The sequence below is a fragment of the Tasmannia lanceolata genome, unplaced genomic scaffold (assembly GCF_043159265.1).
Source record: "Tasmannia lanceolata isolate RefF3 unplaced genomic scaffold, GAP_Taslan_0.1 ptg000037l, whole genome shotgun sequence".
Taxonomy (NCBI): Eukaryota; Viridiplantae; Streptophyta; class Magnoliopsida; order Canellales; family Winteraceae; genus Tasmannia; species Tasmannia lanceolata.
Window position 1 is genome coordinate 56866695 of NW_027518714.1, and position 21773 is coordinate 56888467.

The 21773-nt window shown below is 40.1% G+C and overlaps 1 protein-coding gene across 1 annotated transcript; it reads left to right on the plus strand.

Annotated features, from left to right (window-relative positions):
* The first annotated feature begins 8730 nt into the window (after window positions 1-8730).
* Window positions 8731-21413, plus strand: LOC143862072 (uncharacterized). Its single transcript, XM_077373066.1, has 3 exons — window positions 8731-8995; window positions 10849-11059; window positions 16460-21413. Exons 1-3 carry the CDS (start codon window positions 8822-8824, stop codon window positions 21199-21201), a joined length of 5127 nt encoding a protein of 1708 aa, XP_077229181.1. The 5' UTR covers window positions 8731-8821; the 3' UTR covers window positions 21202-21413.
* Window positions 21414-21773: the final 360 nt, after the last annotated feature.

Consider the following 21773-nt stretch of genomic DNA (forward strand, 5'->3'; position numbering starts at 1 on the left):
TTAAGTTTATCATTAGCATTTTATTTGCTGACTTTCTCTGCCGATCTCTACTGTTCTTTTTTGGTGTTATAGTTTTTGGAATATGATAATCACTGAAATATTAGATGAAATATTAGTTAACTGTAATTTCTAGGAGGGAACTGATATGCTCGCCCCTTTTTTTAACTTGGGATAGCCAGCTCTAGTGTATTTATGATTACTCTTTTACACTAGAGGGGTGGCTCCACTAGAAGTGGCTGCCCCCAATTAAGAAAAATGGGCGAATATATCGTTTCCATTTCTAGAAATTTCAGTTTAGTTTTATTTTTGTAATCTACCATATAATTTTTCTTTGCTATTTTAAAGTGTAGGGAAATTCTTTCTTTTCCATTTTACTAGTAGTGGAAAAAGCATTGACATCTCAAGTCAAATTATGAAGACATCTTGGAAACCTTTTATGCGCTTTGTGGCTCCTCTCATTCGGTACCTCAAAACTTCTCAGCGGGGTTTTCATATCATCTTCCAACCCATTGCAACTAGGTTTGTCAATGGATCCACTTCGGATCTGATCCACCTATGTCTTGGTCTTGATCCGTTCATGTCCCTTAATCGATTAGATCTTTTTCGTACATTCGCGCACCCTCGATTCATATCTAGGATGTTCTATTGGATTTTGTGGCTATGATGTTTGAGTCACGGTCCAAATTAATTTCAGATCTTATGGTACGCATCCAATGGACGCAGTTGGATCCATCTACTGTGCTAGTTTTTGTGCCTCTCGATGCTCCATCACAGGCTACTGTAGAATGCTAGATGATAACGCCCTCGGAAAAGTGAGAAGCAAAATACTATTTCAAGATTATTTGTTAAGGCTGATGTCAGATCATGGCACAGACCTGCAAAATAAAATAGCCGAATATCACCATTCTTCTATTCTGTGACAATAAAGCTGCACTCCTTGCTGCTAATTTTGTGTTTAATGAGAGGACCAAGCACATTGAATTATAACGATGGTTTTCAACAATGTGGTGAAAAGGAAGAAATGAACAAAGGGGGTCTACCCACTATCAATCCTTCCCAAGATCCGCAAGAGTTGATCAATATGTGGAAGTTTACACTCTATTGGAATCCCTCTTTCTTGATACTAAAGATAATGGTCAGGATGACAAATGTGATATTGATCCATCACTTTGTTTCTGTTCTTACTGCAATGAAACATGAAGAATATACTAATTTTTCATGGGTTTAGGCATCCTTCCTGGGGAGTTTTGAAATTATGGTTAAAACCAGCTGTAGTGCACGCGTTTTACATGTTATCTGATTGATGGTTCCAAGCTTTACATTGAGCAAAGTTTAAAACGGAGGGAACAGAAGTGTGTTTAGATCGAAACAATTTGGGTGTAACCATAGAAAAAACAAGAAACAGAGCAATTACAAGCTCTACATGTCTTTGTTAATTTGCACTAAAGAATAAAGAATAAAGAAATTTCTTCTACATGTGAGGAGACAATAGATGAAAACACAACACCCCATGAGAGGGGGAAGCAACTGCAGAAGAAAAAAAGAAAAAGAAAATGAGAGGAAATTTTGAAAAAGAGAAAAAAAAAACTGTTCAAAAAGGAAAAAAACTTTTTAAAGTTTTCTTTTCTTTCTATGCAGCTTTTTCACACAAGAGTCTAGGGTTGCCCTCTGAGGGGGCCGCCTTGTAGCAGCCCCGGACATTCAAAAGGCTATAAACGGCGACGGAACCTTTGGCCAAGACTCTGAATCTCCCTCCCTTATTCTTCTTCGATTTCCCTTTTGACGATCCCTGCATAAATGGAGCATTTAAGAAGAATCACTACAAGAAATATAGGTTCTAGTGATGGACCAAATCCGTCACCATAAAGCAAAAGTCCATAGCTATAAGTAATTAGTGATGGAAAAACCCCATCTCAAAAAAGGCATTGCTAAGGGGCCATTTGGATACACGGATTTTAGAATCTTGGATTTTCTCAAAATCGTAGTTGGGAGACGAGAGAAGAAGGAAACTGACTGCTTCACTTCTCTTTATAATCTTGGGTTTAAGTAAGAAATTCAGGTTTCCAAAATCACTCCCATATCCTATGATTTCTAAAAGCTGGAAAGATGGGATGATCTCCTGCTCTCTTGCTGACGGAAATAAGGACGAAAAAACAGAAAACGTCGTCTCCCAACTACTATTTGGAGGAAATCTAATAATGAGTCGGTCTATAAATGAGTCGCTAAAGGGGTTCTCCTTGTAGTGAAATTAAAGTGTAAGCGGGCTTTAAGAGCCATTCAATTTCGATCAGATGGATTTTGGGTGCAGTTTGTGCATAATTTGCAATCTACGTTTACGTTGTATTATTAAAAAAAAATGCACTTAGATTGCACACCAAACATACCTTCATAATTTTTTTATATAAAAATAGCCATTTTATTCAATAATAACAGATCACAAGTGCACTTCAACTCTAAAGATTGCCCATATAAAAAGATCCTGTATGAGCTCCTAATTTATCAGGACAAACAGATCATCACATTTGCACTTTATGGTGGTTCAAATGAGGCATATGGGGCAAGTGAGTGATCCATTTATCAGCCATAAGGTGAAATTTCATGCCGTTCATAAATGACTTTTTTTGGAGTTAGAAAGGTGTTATTGTAATACCTCTTCGGAGCTAGGAGATTCTTCTCCCTCCTCTCTTCCGTCCTTTCTGTTCTTCTTACCTGCATTTCCATATACACCAAGAAGATCAGGGTACTTACTTTGGGTCTTCTTTATTTGAAGGGAGCTGATATTTACCCATCTTTGGCTTTGTAATTATCACTCAAATTTTGGAGCAACTTGGGCTTAGCTCAGCCCGGCCCAATGGGTCAGATTTCTGAACAGACGACTTGACAACAAGATCTTTCGGTAAGAAGCCAGAGTCAGTCTAGGACCCGAAAGCCTTGTGACCATCGCATGCTAAAGTTAAAACAAAATGTTCTTGTCTCTTTGGCATTCGGTTCCTATGTGATCTCTACCAAAGAGGAGAAACTTATACTAGCTTGAAAAAAATAGTTTAGTTCAAGTTGAGCCATTGCGTCGGTTTGAACAATTTCTTTTAAACATTGGTTTCGCCGATAGGAAAGAGGTGAGATGTGAATATCAGCTCTTGATAATATGACAAAAATGCCCTCTCGGGTTCTGCAAGTATCCAGGAATATGACATAAATGCGAACAAATAAATCATCAGAAAAAGACGAAAATGCACTCTCCCAATCCTTTTTAGTGTCAAAACTTGAAAATATAGAGGACAGAAACCCTCTATCAATAAACAAAATTGGCCCAAAACACATCAAAAGATGATCATTTTAAAAGGAATGTTAAAAGCTATCAGCCTCTTATTTTCAAAATAAAGCTATTAGGCTCTTTTGAAAAAGACACACAACACATTGGGCCTCACTTCTGCACTATGTATGTGATCAGATCCATTTATCTGAACAACAACCATAAGTCCACCCTGATTGGATGATCCTAGGCCTTCGGGATCCAACAAGCCTCTTTGAGGGTCCCAAGATGGTTTTTTAATCTAGCAATTAAATCCCATGTGGGGTTCAAAAATTGCCACCAAAAGCTCCGTAGGAACAGAAACACCTTAAGCTAGGCCCTCTAGTCCCATACCTAGGCAGGCCACCAGTTCGTGACCACAACATTCTACTATCACTTTCTGTCTTGTCGTTCCCATTTTGAAAACATGGAAGGAAGGGCATTTGGGGTAACTTTGTAAATGGTAAAGTTTTTAATTTTTACTTTTTTAGGTTTAAAGAAAATGATATAATTAACAAATTAAGAGGCCAACTTTAGTAGGTATATCAGCCAACGTTTGAAGTGAACCCATCAATTTAAATGGGTCGCATGCTCTAAATAGAAAATTGTAAAGTTGAATTAGTCTTTTGAAACTTATACTAGCTTGATGCCAAGGTTTTAAATTTCGGTTTCGGTACCGATTTCGGACCCCAAATCCGAAATTTGCTATTTTTGCTCAAAATTTCAGACCGAGTTTCTGAAATTTCGGACTGAAATTCCAAAATTTTGTAACAATTTTTTTTTAATAAAAAAATGGCATTTGATCAAAATTTCGGACCGAATTTATCAAAATTTCGGACCGAATTTATCAAAATTTCGGATTTCGGTCGAAATTTAAAACCATGCTTGACACTGCTAGCTGCTTGATTTTAAGTTTTTCAAAAGTTAACTGTCAGATTTCTGACTTGACGACTTGACAACAAGATCTTGCAGTAAGAAGCCACATTCTAGGACCCGAAAGCCTTGTGACTACTGCCAGCTAAAGTTAAACGAAATGTCCTTGTCTTTTTAGCTATGGCATTCGGCCACTATGCAGGGGCGGAGGCACATAGAGCATGAATGACCTCTTTTGTGGGTTTAGGCTGTACATGCATTCTAAGTTTAGCGGCCATGGCCTCCCAATGACCCATGCGGGCAAGTGTAAATTAGTTTGGCCTCCCCAAGTGTAAATTCCTGGCTCCGCCCCTGTCACTATGTGACCTCTGCCAAAGAGGAGAAACTAACACTGGCTTGGTCAAGACGGATTGACAAATTGAGCAAGTGCGTCAGTTTGATCCTTTTTTTAAACATTGGTTTTGCTGATAGCAAAGAGGTGAGATGTGAATATCTGATGCTCTTGATAATATGATAAAAATGCCCTCTCGGGTTCTGCAAGTATCCAGGAATATGACATAAATGCGAACAAATAAATCAATAAAAAGACCAAAATACCCTCTCACAATCCTTTATAGTGTCTAAACTCTGTTTGGATGCTGGAAAAGAAGGAAAATGGAAAGGACGAGGAAAAGGAAATGAATGGAAAAATGCCTGGCATAGATACAAGGATGATTACAAGTCAGTTTTTGGTGCCACCTCGGCCGACAAAAGATCTACAAAGGGTAATCGCAGCTCTTGAAATTCCGGTTCCCTGTCAACCACCAGGTGTTTGCCGGGACCGAAACCTAAAAATCCTCCTACCTTCTCTCTTTTCATGGCAACCAAACGGACTCGAAATCACTGAAAATATAGAGGATAGAAACCCCCCTACCAATAAACAAAATTGGTGCAAAACACATCAAAAGATGATCATTTTTGTTAGGCCTAAAATCGGTAACATGTACAGCAGTGATGTAAGAGCTGAGCTGGATGACTAGGGGAGCTGAGTCCTGAGGGAACGGAGTGAACGAGGAGTGAGGTGGTCGAGAAAGAGTCCTGCTATGAGGGCTGAGTCCTGCACAAGGCAAGCGAGGTCAGAAGACCAGACTGGGTTTTACTCCAGACAGGCCCTTCGACACTCAAGTCAGTATGAGCAGGAGTGAAGGGGAGATGTCTAAGAGTTTTTAGGGAGAGAAGGGATTTTTCGCATTACCCATTGGTCTGAGCTTTGATCCCCTATTTATAGGGGATAACCTGGTGAGGTGTCCAGGACAGGTGTCTTGGACAGGTGGCGGCCTGTGAGAGGCTAGAGTTCACCTACTCCTGGACAGGTGGCGGCCTGTGAGAGGCTGGAGTTCACCTACTCCTGGACAGGTGGCGGCCTATAAGAGGCTGGAGTTCACCTACTCCAGGACAGGTGGCGGCCTATGAGAGGCTGGAGTTCACCTACTCCTGGACAGGTGGCGGCCTATAAGAGGCTGGAGTTCACCTACTCCAGGATAGGTGGCGGCCTATGAGAGGCTGGAGTTCACCTACTCCTGGACAGGTGGCGGCCTATGAGAGGCTGAGATTTTTACACCCCATCAGTTGCCTCCCAGTTTTCCAAGTCATTGAGGGACTTGGGAAAGTGTGATCAATCGTTTCTCTGAATGGGTAGGCATTGTCTGGGAGTGAATCGGGGAATCCAGTCCGGAGATCCAGTCCGGAGTCCGGCTGGAAGTTGAGTCCGGAGATCCAGTCCGGAGTCCGACTGGAAGTTGAGTTCGAAAATCCAGTCCGGAGTCCGGCTGGAAGTTGAGTTCGGAGATCCAGTCCGGACTGCACTGATTTTTGTCGTTTTGTTGAAACGCGTTATATCCAGTTCGGCTTTTGCCGGACTGATTTTTGTCGTCTTCCGGCCAGTCCGGTTCGGACCGCACTGATTTTTGTCGTTTTGTTGAAACGCATTATATCCAGTTAGGCTGTACATGCATTCTAAGCTAGTTTAGCGGCCATGGCCTCCCAATGACCCATGCGGGCAAGTGTAAATTAGTTTGGCCTCCCCAAGTGTAAATTCCTGGCTCCGCCCCTGTCACTATGTGACCTCTGCCAAAGAGGAGAAACTAACACTGGCTTGGTCAAGACAGATTGACAAATTGAGCAAGTGCGTCAGTTTGATCCTTTTTTTTAAAACATTGGTTTTGCTGATAGCAAAGAGGTGAGATGTGAATATCAGCTCTTGATAATATGATAAAAATGCCCTCTCGGGTTCTGCAAGTATCCAGGAATATGACATAAATGCGAACAAATAAATCAATAAAAAGACCAAAATGCCCTCTCACAATCCTTTATAGTGTCTAAACTCTGTTTGGATGCTGGAAAAGAAGGAAAATGGAAAGGACGAGGAAAAGGAAATGAATGGAAAAATGCCTGGCATAGATACAAGGATGATTACAAGTCAGTTTTTGGTGCCACCTCGGCCGACAAAAGATCTACAAAGGGTAATCGCAGCTCTCGAAATTCCGGTTCCCTGTCAACCACCAGGTGTTTGCCGGGACCGAAACCTAAAAATCCTCCTACCTTCTCTCTTTTCATGGCAACCAAACGGACTCGAAATCACTGAAAATATAGAGGATAGAAACCCCCCTACCAATAAACAAAATTGGTGCAAAACACATCAAAAGATGATCATTTTAAAAGGAATGTTGAAAAGCTATTAGGCTCTTCTGAAAAAGACACATTGGGCCTCACTTCTGCAATATGTATGTGATCAGATCCATTGATCCAAACAACAACCATAAGTCCCCCCTAAGTGGATGATCCTAAGCCTTTGATCCAACAAGCCTCTTTTGAGTGGTTTTAAGAAATAAAATCTAAACTGTTGGTTTTTTTAGTCCATTTTCTTAGATGGTACCAAAACCATGTGGCTTCCTCGATGATTTTCTAATCTAGCAATTATACCACACGTGGGGTCCAAAAATTGAATGTATGTTAGGTACCTAACCAAATAAACCAAAAGCTCCCTAGGAACACGCTAGGCTAGGCCCTTTAAACCTATCACATACCAGGCTGGGTCGCAGCTACCTAGGCTGGGTCTAACTCGGGACTGCAACATTTGATATTGGCTGCTATGACACCAAATGTTAGGTACCTAACTAATACACCAATAGCTCCAGGAACACATTATTCTAGGCCCTCTAATCATGTCCCATAAGTCCATACCAAGCTGGGTCCCACCTAATCCCATACCTAGGTAGGCCCCACACTCAGGCCCCACAACATTCCAGGCTAGTCGTTTCCATTTGGAAAACATGGAAGGAAGGGCATTTGTGTCATTTCATGCTGATTTGAAAAAAAAACCGGAAAACAACGGCTACCATACCTTCTCTCGCTCGTTCCAATCTCGCCCGAGTCACAAACCGAGTTGAGGCAATACTCTCTAAATCTCAGTGATCCAGGCAAATCCCCAAACCCAAAAACAATCTCATCATCCATCTCTGAAAACCCATCTCTCTCTTCATCATTTTCCTCCTCAATCTCCTTCGCCACATCATCAAATTCCGGCACCGGATCCCGATCCATCGAATCCTTCTCCGATCCGACACTCTCTGGCGAAAGCAACTTTTTTTGGCACATATTGTGAATTGAATCAGTAGGAGATCCCTTTTCCTCTAAACCCTCTTCTAGAAACTCCTTCTTTGAAAGGGGGTTCCATTAATTTTCCGGCGAATGGGGCCAAACCCTAATGTCGGGGTTTCGTCCGTATCGGGCCTCGAAGCCCCACACCCCATTGAAGCAAAATCGAAGGACAGAGAGAGAAACTGAGATTGATAGATGGAGAGAGATAGAAAGAAAATGGGTATCTACACACAAGTGTAGATAAGTTATTTACACACTAGCTTAAAATACAGTGGAGGGCATATTGTTTGGGTGATCCAAACCATTCATTTGATTGGCCCTCACATAGATAGAGTGTCCACAAAAAATCAGGTCGATAGGATCATACCAACCCTACGATTTGTGGAGGTAAAATGGCTGTGTATAAACCTTCACAAATCTGTTCATTTTTTGGCTCCACGGTTCGAAGGGTTAGAGTGATCCTACGAAGCTTTTTTTTTTTTTGCACACCCTATCTATGTGAGGGTCCATCAAATGAATGCTTTGGATCACCTAAACAATGTGAGCCCCCACTGTATTTTAAGCTAGTGTGTAGATAACTTATCTACACTAGTCAATTGGTGTGTATAAACCGTTTTCTCATTTTGGAGTGCAGAATTCATTTGACATTTCCCTTTGTTTCAGGGAGCTTTTAGTAGTTTTCCCGGAGGAAAAAAAAAAGAAAAAAAAATCAGATGCCTCCGATGTGGGAAAGTGAAGAGGAAGGCAAAAAGGAAGACTAGAAGTCCAATCGTCGTCTCGAGCCAAGCAAAGTCTCCCTTTCGCCTTTTCCGGTACGACGTCCGTACATTCTCTCTCACACTCTCTCTCATATGTGCTTTTGCTTCTCTTGCAAGTTTTCTGATGTTATAAAGACCAACCACAGATAAAAATCATGGACACAAGAAAGGCTCTAGAGAGTGAGAGTGCAGAGAGAGGATTTGTACTGTGAGTTTTTGTTATTAATTTGCTGCTAAGGGATCTGTTTTGACTAGTATCATGGCCACTACTAGTACTAGTAGGCCAAAAGAACACATTGAGGAGATAAGGAGGGTGAAATTCTCAATCGGAGGAGAACCAAATCTTCTCACTGAAGATCTCCACCAGGCTGTGAAAAACCTCTCCGCAGAACTTTACGCCAAAGACGTCCATTTTCTCATGGAACTCATCCAGGTATAATGGATAATCTTAGCCGTTGATTGTGACCGTCATGTTGAACCCAATCTGAGTTTCACCCCTTAGCTGTAAGGTCGTTTGGTGTTTAGGAAGCAACTATATGATGGGTGGCCATGCAAAACCGTTTTTTTAAAAATGTATGGCACGGATCACACCATAGGGTGATCCAAACTGTCCATTTGATGGGCCACAATCTAAGTAGGCTGTGCAGTAGGATGATCCTAACCCTCCAATTTTTCGGGGCTAGGATCATCCTATGGAAATGATTTTTCCCTATCAAATTGACGGCCTGGATCATCCTATGGTGTGGGCTGTATGTACTTTTTAAAAAAATTTGGGTATGTACGGGCACCCATCTAATAGTTGAGCATTTCTGTAGGATGATCCTAACCCTCCGATCTAATAGAGGGACTGCACAATTATTAAAACTTCTATAGATCGGAGGGTGAGGATCATCATATGGAAATGATTTTTGAGGCTTAATCTATTTACGTGTTGGCCCAACAAATAGACGGTTTGGATCATCCTACGGAGTTGGCCGTACCATATTTTTTTTTTTTCAAAAAAAAATACGGCTTTATACTGCCACCCATCGTATAAAATCTCCGAATAAGGTTCCTATTAAGTGTTTTCAGTACAAGACGACCTGAACCACTTTACGGTGTCGCCATATAATCCAGAAGGTACGCCAGACTCCATGGGTTGATCCAAACCGTCAATTTGTTGGGCCATAACTTAAACATAGTTTGTGCCTCCAAAATCATTTCCTAGCCCTACGTGGTCCAACAAATGGATGCTTTGGTTCATCATATGGAGTAGGCCGTACCATACCTGTTGAAAAATACCAGACTATATAAGGCCACACTATATAAAAACTCCGAAACCTAGATCATATTTATTTTAGAGTTTTTATATCGTGGCCGCCTGGGAACTACTGCCCTTGATATTTGATCCAAAAACAGCCAAGTTTTTAAGTGGCTGCTTTTGGGAGTTTTTATATGGTGCCCGACTGTCAAGTCCCTTTTGGGCGGTACCACCCTCGATGTTTGATCCAACTGCAGATCACTTTTTAAGATGCTGCTGTTTTTTTATCAAACATCGTGGGCGTACTTTTATGGTACCACGCACCAGGGACTTGACAGTCGGGCACCGTATAATTTCTCTTGCTTTTGGATCAAATATCAAGGGCAGTCCTATCATCATATTTCCCACAGGGGACTTCAAGGGCGGCAACCAAATAATTTCTCTTTATTTTGTGTGCTTAAAGATAAGAAATAGAGATTTTATACGGTGTCCGATCGGGCGCGGACACTGGTGGGGAATCCACCCTTGATATTTGATCAAACAACAGCCTACTTTTTCAGGCTGCTGTTGGATCAAATATCATGGGTAGATGGCCCGCCAGTGTCCATGCCCGAACCGTCACCTTATAATTTCTTACATGGTATATACATGGTATATACATGTTAGGATCATCCTATGGAAATGATTTTTCTAGGTACATCCTAATTAACTTGTTTCTCGACAAATGAACGTTTTGGATCATCCTATGAAGCAGTCCCCACCATGCGTTTTGGAAAATACTGCGCGCTCACCTCATAAAATTTCAATATTTCATATGATGAATGGGGTATAAACACGTCAAGGTTGTACGAAGAAAGTACCACCCTTGATATTTGATCCAACATCAGCTGCTGTTGGATCAAATATCAAGGGTGGGATGATGAGTTCGTGTTCATACGCCCATTCATTATGTAATAGGAAAATATACTTAGATTGTTCTTCGTAAAGTTTTGTTTAGAAAGAATATTATATGCTGAAGATGATGAGTTGAATTTTATGTTACGCAGAATGCTGAAGATAATGAGTATCCTGCTGGTGTGAAACCATCTTTGGAGTTTATCATCACATCAAAGGATATAACTTTGACTGGAGCCACTGCAACCTTACTTATTTTCAACAATGAAAAGGGTTTCTTTCCGAAAAATATTGACTCAATTTGCAGTGTGGGGCGATCCACAAAGAAAGGAAATAGGCAACGTGGTTATATTGGAGAGAAAGGTCCGGTCTAATTTGACACCATTATATACTCTAATTAGTAGTCTAAGTGTAGATTAGTTAATTTTGTTGATTATAAAATTTGAATTGCAATATTTGCTCCTGGCTTGGTATTTGTGAACGTAATATTTGTTCTGATTCATATTAGTGAAATGTTTAAATGGGCTTCAGACTTGTCTTTTAGGTGGTTTAGATCTTGCATTCACTAACATGGTCCTTATTTATTTTGTATTTGAAACATAAATGTCATCTCCTATTGTTAAACCTTCTACTCTATGTAAGTATAAAAATGTATTTGTGTTTGTAGTCTCTGTTTGTAGTAACATTTTTTGAACAATAAAAAGTTTTATTAGAGAAGAGAAGGGTAACCCCGTAACCAAGGTGGTCGAAACAAGAAGGAGAACTAAACATGTACAACAGGAAAAAGCAGTCCTCAAGGGGGTAGAAAATTGAAAATCTCCAATGCCACTCTTCTAACTTTCGTCCGTACAAGTCTATCCTTGTCACTATTTGCCGATCTCTTCATGTGCCAAATTCGTACATGAAAATCTACCCCCTGCTCTAAATCTCATCGACTATATGAACAAATCTCCAAGGGTGGGGATGACTATCGTCCATCCACCTAATTACGTTAACAGAGTCTCCCTCTACAATCAACCTGCGTAAGTCCCCTCACCTCTATAATTCTAATTTCTTGAAGGACTGCTCTCAATTTTGCTTCATTAGAATCCATGATCCCAATGGGGCTAGAGAAAGCTCACATCCTTAGTCTCAATCATCCCTGAGAACTTCTCTGACCCCGGCTGGCCCTAGGTAACCCAAGTATGTGCCGTCAAAGTTAGTCTTCAAGAGTCCTTGTTCGGGAGGAGACCGACGAGAAGGGGTCTCCTTCGTATCCCCCTTTAACAAATCTCTCTCCACCAGTTCAATAAATTAGTACTTGAGATGAACTTAAAAGAAGGATGAATCTTTAATCGAGTAATAATAAGATAGATGGCTTTCATAAACAAAAAATACAGACTTTTAACTAAGTCTCTAAATATTCTATCATTTCATTCCTTTCAAATAACCCATATCGAAGCCAGCAACACCACTCTCCACAAAATCCTTGGATCGGGTAACCAACAATCAAGGATATTAGTCATCCTAGCCGGGAAAACTCACGATAACTTGAATCTCTCTAGAATTCAGCACTTGACATCTTTGGCTATCCTGCAATGAAGAAAGAAATGATCCACTATGTCTGCATTTACACATGGGGTGCAATGATTAATAATTTGCATCTTGCGATTGAACATCTGACCCACTCTTAAAATCGTATTTTTGAAAAGCTATCTGCCCAAATGCGCAAACGCTATTTGGAGCAGGCATACTCCACAATCTGGCCAGACGAGAGAAAGAAGGGTTAGGAACCGGATGGTGGTTGAAAGGTTTGACCGTGAATACCCCAGACGAACTCCAGATCCAAACCCTCATCTATTCCTGACTTCTTAATGCAGCACAAGCCCAATGAGTTCAACAAACATGTAATACCGTTGATTTCTTTCTCATAAAAGCTTCTCCTAAACTTTATCTTCCGTGAGATCTGGCCCTCCTCCCACTAAAAACAGTCTATGACGATGACGTCCTTATCTGAAGACACCAAAAACAGATCAGGGAACACCACTGCCAAAACAAGCCCTTCTCACCATTTTACATGTTGGAATTTTATCCTTTCCATAGAGTAGACTTTAAGCCTAATCCCCTGGTCAAACTTATGCTTGATCTTCAAAATATCCCCCCCCCCCCCCCCCCCACAATCAATCCACCCCTCCTGATCTGATCTTCAGAAATCCACCTTCTAGGGAGAGAGTCATACTTGTAAGTTCTCGGTTCCGAATAAGCACAGACACGATCTTGGACGTGAAACTTTGAGAAAACACATGAGATTATCATAGTTAGTTTCCAAATGAACGCAAAACACATACCTCTCTCCATAGCTTATGGTTGGGTATGCTTGTCAACAATTTTCTGTTCTATAGTGAACTCCTCATCTGTAATAAGAGGCTGATGCACAAAATTGAGTGAGAAGCCCGCAGCCTTCTCACTTCACATCTACAAGCCGATGGGGGGTAGATGCTCGGTTTCACATGGATACAAGAACCGGCTTCCGCTGTCTCCTTTGGCGTGCGTGAGCAGCTTGGACGAAGGGATTTTTAATCCTTTATATATACCACAATGGGAGTTGGGAAAGGAGACTCCCATCATACTCATTTCCCTCTCTCCCCACTATCTATGTTGTGCATGTTTTAGGAAATAACCTCCTTTAGCATGTTTGAGTTTATCTCAATCACGAAGGACTGGGTCCACAAGATCATTGCCACGATTTTTGCAACGGCCAGTTAATTAGGATTTTCCTAACAACACTTGTTTTCAATAATCTTGGCTCTCTTCCCCAAATCCCCATAACCATTTCCCAAGAAAAGTGTTGTTCACACTTCTCAAACTTCTAAAGACTAATTATCTTGCCTTTATTGGTTTACACACTGCTGCCCAACTAACACGATGAAACTTCCTTTTATCATCAGATTTACCCCTAAGAAATTCCTTTGAATCTCCTCAATCCGATCGATCACATTTATTGAGCATCTAAAGACCAATAAAAAGTATCTATGGATGTTGGCAAGAACCGCCTTCATGAGGGTAATCCTTTCTCTCAACCAATGTTCTGAAAATCGGAATCGAATCGTAAATCGTAATAGGGGTCGAATCGTAAATCGTAATAGGGGTCGAATCGTATCGTAAATCATAAGATTCATTTAGAAAAAAAAAAATCTATATCTATATATTATAAACAAATTAAAGAATAAAAAGTAGCCAAATATTCATTTTTCCATACAAATTCTTGAATTCAAATAGAAACTACCATGCCACTAGGTGTTCGATGTTATTAAACAATTGTGGATGGTTGTCGTGCTTATATGATAGTTTCTAAGTATGTATTTGTGTTTATTCTAGCATTTCATGAAGTTTCATCTTTAAATTCTATCATTTGTATATTTTTTTCTTCATATGTTTCCGTTATTTTATACGATTTGCACTGAAATTTCCAACCACAACTGAAATGCTTCCGTTTCCTTGGTGACCGAAATTGACCCAAATCAAAACCGAAACTGAAATTTAAAATATCGGGAGTGATAATGGTTGTGTTGCTTCGACACTTGGCACTGGTGCCAAGCTTTTGGGTGTCGGCTACCTTAGAAATCCCAACTCAGGGCACTTTTCATCCATACAAGAAATTAAAATATGTAAAAATAAAAAGTAAAAATATAATTGAAATTGAACTTCAACGTAAATTTTAAAAGCATATAAATTATTGAGTTGTGATTTGCTGATTAGGATTTATGAATTATCAATCAAAGATTTTTATTTGAGTAATTTTAAAGATGGTAATATAAACTAAGTAGGGATTTCCTAGGGACCATCGCAGAAGGCATTTTGCGGGCTGGCTGTTGCAAGAGAGTGCAGGCACCTCAGATGAATTAAGTGAATAAGACAAAATCTGTTGAAAAGTGAGCCGGTCTGCGAGTTTGCCTTCTGCGATGGTCCCTAGCAAGATCCCCACTAAGTAACGATAAGTCAATAAGTAGTAACTTCATACTATCAAATATTCTTAAGGAACTAAATAACTAAAGTAGTAATCTCAACAGTCAACAAACAACATTGGTAATGAATAAACATCCATGGTTCAAATTTTACATAACATCATAATTCATAAGATGTAATAACTGTCAAGAAAAGAGATTGCACCATTGCAGTCAACATACATACATATTCATTGAATATATGTACAACGGACATTTATTTTTGATTAATATGAAAACATAATAGCAATTGCTTTAGATTCAAAGTTTAAAATACAACATGAAAGGAATTGTACGAGTCATACTACAAATTACATGATTTGATAATGGGCACTGAAAACAATTCAGACATCGATTATTGCTATCCGTCCAAGTATTGACCTGCGAGAGATGAGTAATTATCAAACATCCTGTTTATTATTATAAAGTTTTAAAAGGAAACTATTTGAAATTAATAATATTATGTGTCCTACAGCTCATTAAACGTGCTGGGCAGCTAGAATACTTGATTTCCAAGTGTTTAGAATGGGGAATCTTTAAATGGGGTGTCCAGTGTCCAACGCTTTTGATAATGTCATCACAGCATTCCATCTGTATGTAACCACAGGTGTTTTGTCGTGTCCAAAGGTGTCCAATCGTCTTGAAGTTCCAAAACTTTAGTGTTCAGGTAACACAGGATAATTGTGAAATTTACAAGGCTAAAATCAATTTAGAAGGAGACTTTGATATGAATGATTTGCTGGAATCAATGATGAACCAAGAGGGGAACCACTTAAACCTAAAGAAAAAAAATTCTACATGACTCTCCTAAACAATGTCACCTTTGCTGTAGATTTCTCTTCCTTTTCTCTTTTCATTGAATTGTTACTACATCAATACAAGCAAGAGGGAGTGCCACATCACAAGCACACTTACCCACTAACAAGACACATCATAAATAACTAACTCCCACTACCCTAAACACATTTGCCACAACTAATGGCCATTACACTAAAACACATACCTACTATTATGCACTAACCCACCCCACATATATCATAAGAAAATATACATAACATTCCTTCCCCCTTACAAACGACCTTGTCGTCAAGGTCAAATTATTAGAGAAAAACTTATTCCACCAGGGTCCCAAATCTTAATGGTCTTACCTCGCCTCCAATATCCATCGTGATCAAAGTTGGGAAGATATAAGATTTTTCATGAAGCCACTTCAAAATGATGAAATGATCAAGATGATCCTTGGTGGTGTCTTCAACAAAACTATCTCTGTCTCCTTCAATTCTCGCATTTTTCTTCACATGAACATCAACACTTCCAAGATTTAACTTTTCTTTGTCTTTACACATTTCTTTGATCTCCTTGCTGATTTTTTCCAAGCCTTCCGCAAACCACCGGTGTTCTTCCATCATTTTTGAAAAAAGTACTTTGATTTGCCGGAAATCATCGCGTAGGGATTCTAAAATCTCTGAAGGCGCAGCCATGATGTAGGATCTACTGCTCTGATACCAATTTGTTACGTGCCTAATTGTTCATAACGAAGATAAACGAAAAGAAAAGAGAGAATGGAGAGGGGGTTACCATATCATTATTCTAAAACTTCTTTTATTCTCTTGAAATTGAATTTTCTTTAACATGCTACTTTTAATGACCAAAATTATATTTCATCCCTCCTAAAGAATTTAAGAGTAAGTAGGATGCATGATCGTTTTGAATAGTTCAAGATTTCCAAGTATACTTGAATATGTTTCTATAACAAAATTCCATCCTCGTTGATTTACAGGCATTGGGTTCAAGAGTGTATTTCTGATTACAAGCCAGCCTTATATTTTCAGCAATGGGTATCAAATAAGGTTCAACGAAGACCCACTTCCGGACTGCAATGTTGGATATATTGTCCCTGAATGGGTGGAGGAGAATCCAACCCTCTCCGACATACATCAGATCTACGGTTCTGATCAAAGCCTTCCCACAACAGTTCTAATCCTGCCTTTGAAGTCTGAAAAGGTGGGAGCTGTGAAGCATCAACTGTCAAGTATACACCCTGAGGTTCTCTTATTTCTTTCGAAAATCAAGAGGCTCTCAGTCAGGGAAGATAATGACAATCCCAGTCTCAACACTGTCAGCGCAATATCTATTTCAAGTGAAACCGATTTCCAAACAAGAAAGAACATTGATGCCGAGTCCTACACTCTTCGTCTCTCTGCAGAAGAGGACTCTGAAGAAAAGGAGAAAGAATGTAGTTATTATATGTGGAGGCAGAAATTCCCTGTTAAATTGGAAAACAGAGTCGAAAAGAGGATGGAAGTTGAAGAATGGATGATAACTCTGGCTTTTCCAATTGGGACCCGCCTGAATAGAAGGAATACGGGGCGGAGCATCCCCGGAATCTATGCATTTCTACCCACCGAGATGTTTACAAACTTTCCGTTTATAATTCAGGCAGATTTTGTTCTAGCATCATCGAGAGAAACGATACTCTTAGATAACAAGTGGAATAAAGGTATCCTAAATTGTGTGCCTTCGGCTTTTGTCAATGCTTTCGTCTCACTTGTCAAAGCAACTGAAAGTGCACCGGTATCTTCCCTGCCCCCAATGTTTGAGTACTTGCCAGTGGGTGAGTCCTCATATCCAGAGTTGAAAACTGTTAGAGAGGCGATAAAAGCAAAAGTGATTTCAGAGCATATCATACCATGTGAGTCATACACACAACAAAAGATATTCTGTCAGCCTAAGAAAGTGGGTAGGTTAATGCCCGCTTTTTGGAATATATTGATCAAGGCCAGGGTGCAAGGGGTGAACTTGCACAATCTGTCATCCCACGGAACATTCGTTCTTAATTCTTCATTTGATAAAGCCGTATATGATTATGTTTTGGATTTCTTGGATGTGGGACGCGTGGATAACGAATGGTACGCCAAGTGCATTAATAGTTCTAATCTAGTATCGGGTGTTTCCGAGGAAGTTTATATGGAGCTTCTCTATTTTTTTGCTGAGAACTGGGGCGGTCTTTTCCGAAATACTAACGTTAAGACATTACCCCTTCTGAAATGTGTGGATCAGGATGGGAAGGTCTCTTTGTTGAGTATTAACCGAGCTACGCAGCTGTTGCTGGAGAAAATATGCTTATCATCTGAAGTAGAGCACATTTCCTGGCTTATCAATTGGAATCGGGAATTCAGATGTGCCGGGGGCAGGTTCTTCATGCCAAAAAGTACACAGGTGGCTTTCAAATTATTTTCGAAACGGGAGACTGTGCGGGAATGGCTTCGAAAACAAGCAAGTGTGGAGGATGTGACTGTCAGTGGTTACGGTGAGCTTGTTGTCAAAGCACTAAATAGCGATAAAAGGCTTGTCATTGCTTTCACTCATTTCTTATATCACTCCTACACGAACAATTATTTGTCTGCGCGGGAAGTCAGTAAGTTATGTAATTCGATGCCTCTTGTAGATTGCTATGGGTGTATGATTACGCAAAGGAGAGGGGTGCTGGTCCCGGCAAATGGAAGTAAGTGGGTGGGATTGTTGGGTTCAAACCCTTGGAGAAGACAAAGCTATGTAGAATTAGGAGAAGATTACATCAAAGTAGGCCATTATGCCAATGTATATACATCTGAGAAACAGCTAATGCCGTTTCTAGAAGGTCATGCCAATGCATCCGACATACCCAATTTGCATCCTCCGGATGCTGAATTTGCTACGGTGTCGTCTCCATTAACGAAGGAAAACACGGTTTTGCTCCTAGAGTGGATTCGAAATCTGAGACGTAAGGGGATCCCAATGCATCAAAGCTTCTTGCAATGCATAAGAAATGGGAGTTGGCTAAAAACGGCTGTTGGTTACAAGCCTCCGTCAGAATCATTCCTATCTAGCTCAGATTGGGGAAGTCTATTGCAGATGGGGTCCGTGCTTGTAGATATTCCTTTGATTGATCAAGGGTTCTATGGCAATAGAATGAGTTCCTACAAGGAAGAGCTAAAAACAATAGGCGTGATGTTTGAATTTAGTGAGGCATGTAAATTCATTGGCAGTCATCTCATGTCGTTGGCTGCTTCCTACAGCTTAACTAGGGCCAATGTACTTTGTATGCTGAAGTTCATAAAATTTCTGAGCGAGAAATATTTGTCTCCCAAAGAATTCATCGAGCGTGTAAAAGTGGGGAGATGGCTAAGAACTTCCCATGGTGTCAGGTCCCCAGTTGGGTCTGTTTTGTTCGATCCTGAATGGACAGCTGCATCACAGATTAGTAACCTCCCCTTCATTGATAAAGACTACTATGGTGAGGACATCCTTAACTACAGAACAGAGCTTAAGTTACTGGGTGTTGTAGTTGGTTTTAACCAGAATTACCAGCTTGTGGTTAGCAATCTTAGACTGCCATCATCTTTATCTTCTTTGACAGCTGATAGTATTGTTTTGATACTGGAATGCAATAGGCATTTGAGATCATGCGAGTATCTCATAAGAACACTAAAAGGTCAGAGATGGGTAAAGACCAACCTTGGCTACAAGTTACCGGATGAATCCTTGCTTTTCGATTCTGAATGGGGATGCCTTCTAAATATAATTGATGACATGCCATTGATCGATGAAGAATTTTATGGGCCCCGCATTAGGTCATACACGAACGAGTTGAAGGAAGCAGGGGTCGTGGTAAGTACCGAGGGAGCATCCAAGTCAATTGCTAAACGTTTCAAACAGCTTGCATCTAAATGTTCTGTTACAAAAGGAAATGTGATCTCTTTGCTAGATTGTTACAGGAACTTTAAGAAACTGCACCGTCCTTTCTCCTTAGATTTATTGAACTGCATACGCAATGAGGAGTGGTTGCTGACCTCTCTTGGCTACAGATCTCCCAAGGAGTCTGTTCTGTTTGATGCAGAATGGGAATCCATCTCTCCAATTGCGTCTCTTCCATTCATTAATGATTCTGACCAATTCTATGGCAAGGACATCTATGAATATAAAGATGAACTAAAGGCTTTTGGGTCTGTTGTGGAATTCAAAGAGGGATCAAGGTTTGTGTTTTATGGTCTTAGGATTCCCGGGACTCCAAGCGAAGTGGCCCCTGCGAGTGTTCTTTCACTGCTGAAATGCATTCGAAATTTTTGCAAGGGCTCCTTACCTGAGGAGTTCTTGAAATGTATTGATAAACGATGGTTGAAGACGCACGTGGGTTACAGATCTCCACGCGAGTGTATCCTATTTGATTCAACTTGGACTTCTTTCTTGCAGCGGGAAGATGGGCCTCTCATTGATGAAACATTTTATGGATCTGAAATCACATCCTATAAACCAGAGCTTGATGCAATAGGAGTGACCCTGGATGCTCAAAAAGGTTGCTCATTGGTTGCAGGTAATTTCACTTACCATTCTCAGTTTGACGTTATAACTAGAATTTATACATACTTGAACAAATTCAACTGGGAGCCAGACCATAAGTCTGCGAAGTGGATTTGGATCCCAAATGGATGTGACAAGGGTGAATGGGCTAGTCCTGAAGGCTGCGTTCTTCATGACAAGGATAATCTCTTCAGCGCGCGCTTGAATGTTTTGGGGAAACATTATGACAAAAAACTGTTTGGATTCTTCTCCTTAGCTTTTGGAGTAAGGCAGAGTCCTAATATTGATGACTACTTGAAGCTCTGGAGCGAGTGGGAGAATTCTCGCTGCCAATTGACATGTGCCGAATGTAATGCTTTCTTGGTATTTGTTACAAAACACTGGAATAAAAAAACAGAGAAACTTCTCGCTGATAGCATTAAAAAACTACCTGTTGGCTCAGCCTTAGGTGAAATTCTGTTACTCGACAAGCAAGATGTGTTCATTCCTGATGACCTACAGCTGAAGGATCTGTTTGAGAAGGCTTCTCCGGAACCAATATTTGTTTGGTATCCTCAACCAAGCCCACCTTCAATGTCTCTTAGTAAGCTGTATGACATATACGGAAGTATTGGGGTTAAAACAATTTCGGAAGGTGTAAAGAAGGACGACTCTCCGATATTGAATGACATTGAATTCAAAACTGTCAATCAAAGCGGAGCCTACATTGGACGTGGGTTGTTCAGAATTATACTTGGGTTTCTGGCAGACTCTTCTTTTGAAATGTCTGTAGAGAAGAGGTGTCAGATTGTTAAATACCTTCGTGATACTACAGTGTTAGAGACTGATGAACCCATAACGGTGAGTTATATCCTATCACTGTCGTCAGGGAAGAGTATTAATGCAAATGCGAGCCGGATGATTCGCTGGGAGAGAGAGAATGCAAAGCTGTTCATTCAGAAAAATAAGAGATCGTCCGGGCATAAGGCTAGAGTTGAATTTGCGACTTATTTCTCTGAAGTAATATCCAGTGGACTGCTGTGGGAGAATCCGGATCGAATTGCAGGTCTCTCTGAGCTTATCAAGCTCGGTTTTTTTTGCGAATTTGAAGATGATGCTGTTGAGTTCTTGCTGAAGACCAAAAATCTGCAACTTTTCATCGAGGATGAGGTGTTTCTTTCGTCTCTTTTTCCCTCTAAGTAGTGGTTTGAATTATGGACCATGGATGGATAAGTAACTATGCTTATCTAGTAAGGTTTCTTCTCTTGTTTGATCTTTTGAAGCTTGTTTTGCTGTTTTTCTTTTGCTGTCTTGTTAGTAGAAAATAGTAGAAGCCATGTTCCAGTGTTCTTTTTGACTTTTTCATGTATCATTTTCTTTTTCATGCTTTATAGGATCTTACTGCCTTAAGTTCATCATTTGCATTTTATTTGCTGACTTTCTCTGCAGATCTCTACTGTTCTTTTTTGGTGTTATAGTTTTTGGAATATGATATCACTGAAATATTAGATGAAATATTAGCTAACTGTAATTTCTATGAGGGAACTGATATGCTCGCCCCTGTTTTTAACTTGGGATAGCCAGCTCTAGTGTATTTATGACTACTCTTTTACACTAGAGGGGTGGCTGCCCCCAATTAAGAAAAATGGGCGAATATATCGTTTCCATTTCTAGAAATTTCAGTTTAGTTTTATTTTTGTAATCTACCATATAATTTTTCTTTGCTATTTTAAAGTGTAGGGAAATTCTTTCTTTTCCATTTTATTAGTAGTGGA

Excerpts from the sequence above, each read along its gene's own strand:
- LOC143862072 (XM_077373066.1), top strand. The coding sequence starts at position 8,822 with ATGGCCACTACTAGTACTAGTAGGCCAAAAGAACACATTGAGGAGATA. Across the intron at positions 8,996-10,848 it reads TTCTCATGGAACTCATCCAG|AATGCTGAAGATAATGAGTA; the intron begins GTATAATGGATA and ends TATGTTACGCAG. Across the intron at positions 11,060-16,459 it reads TGGTTATATTGGAGAGAAAG|GCATTGGGTTCAAGAGTGTA; the intron begins GTCCGGTCTAAT and ends GTTGATTTACAG.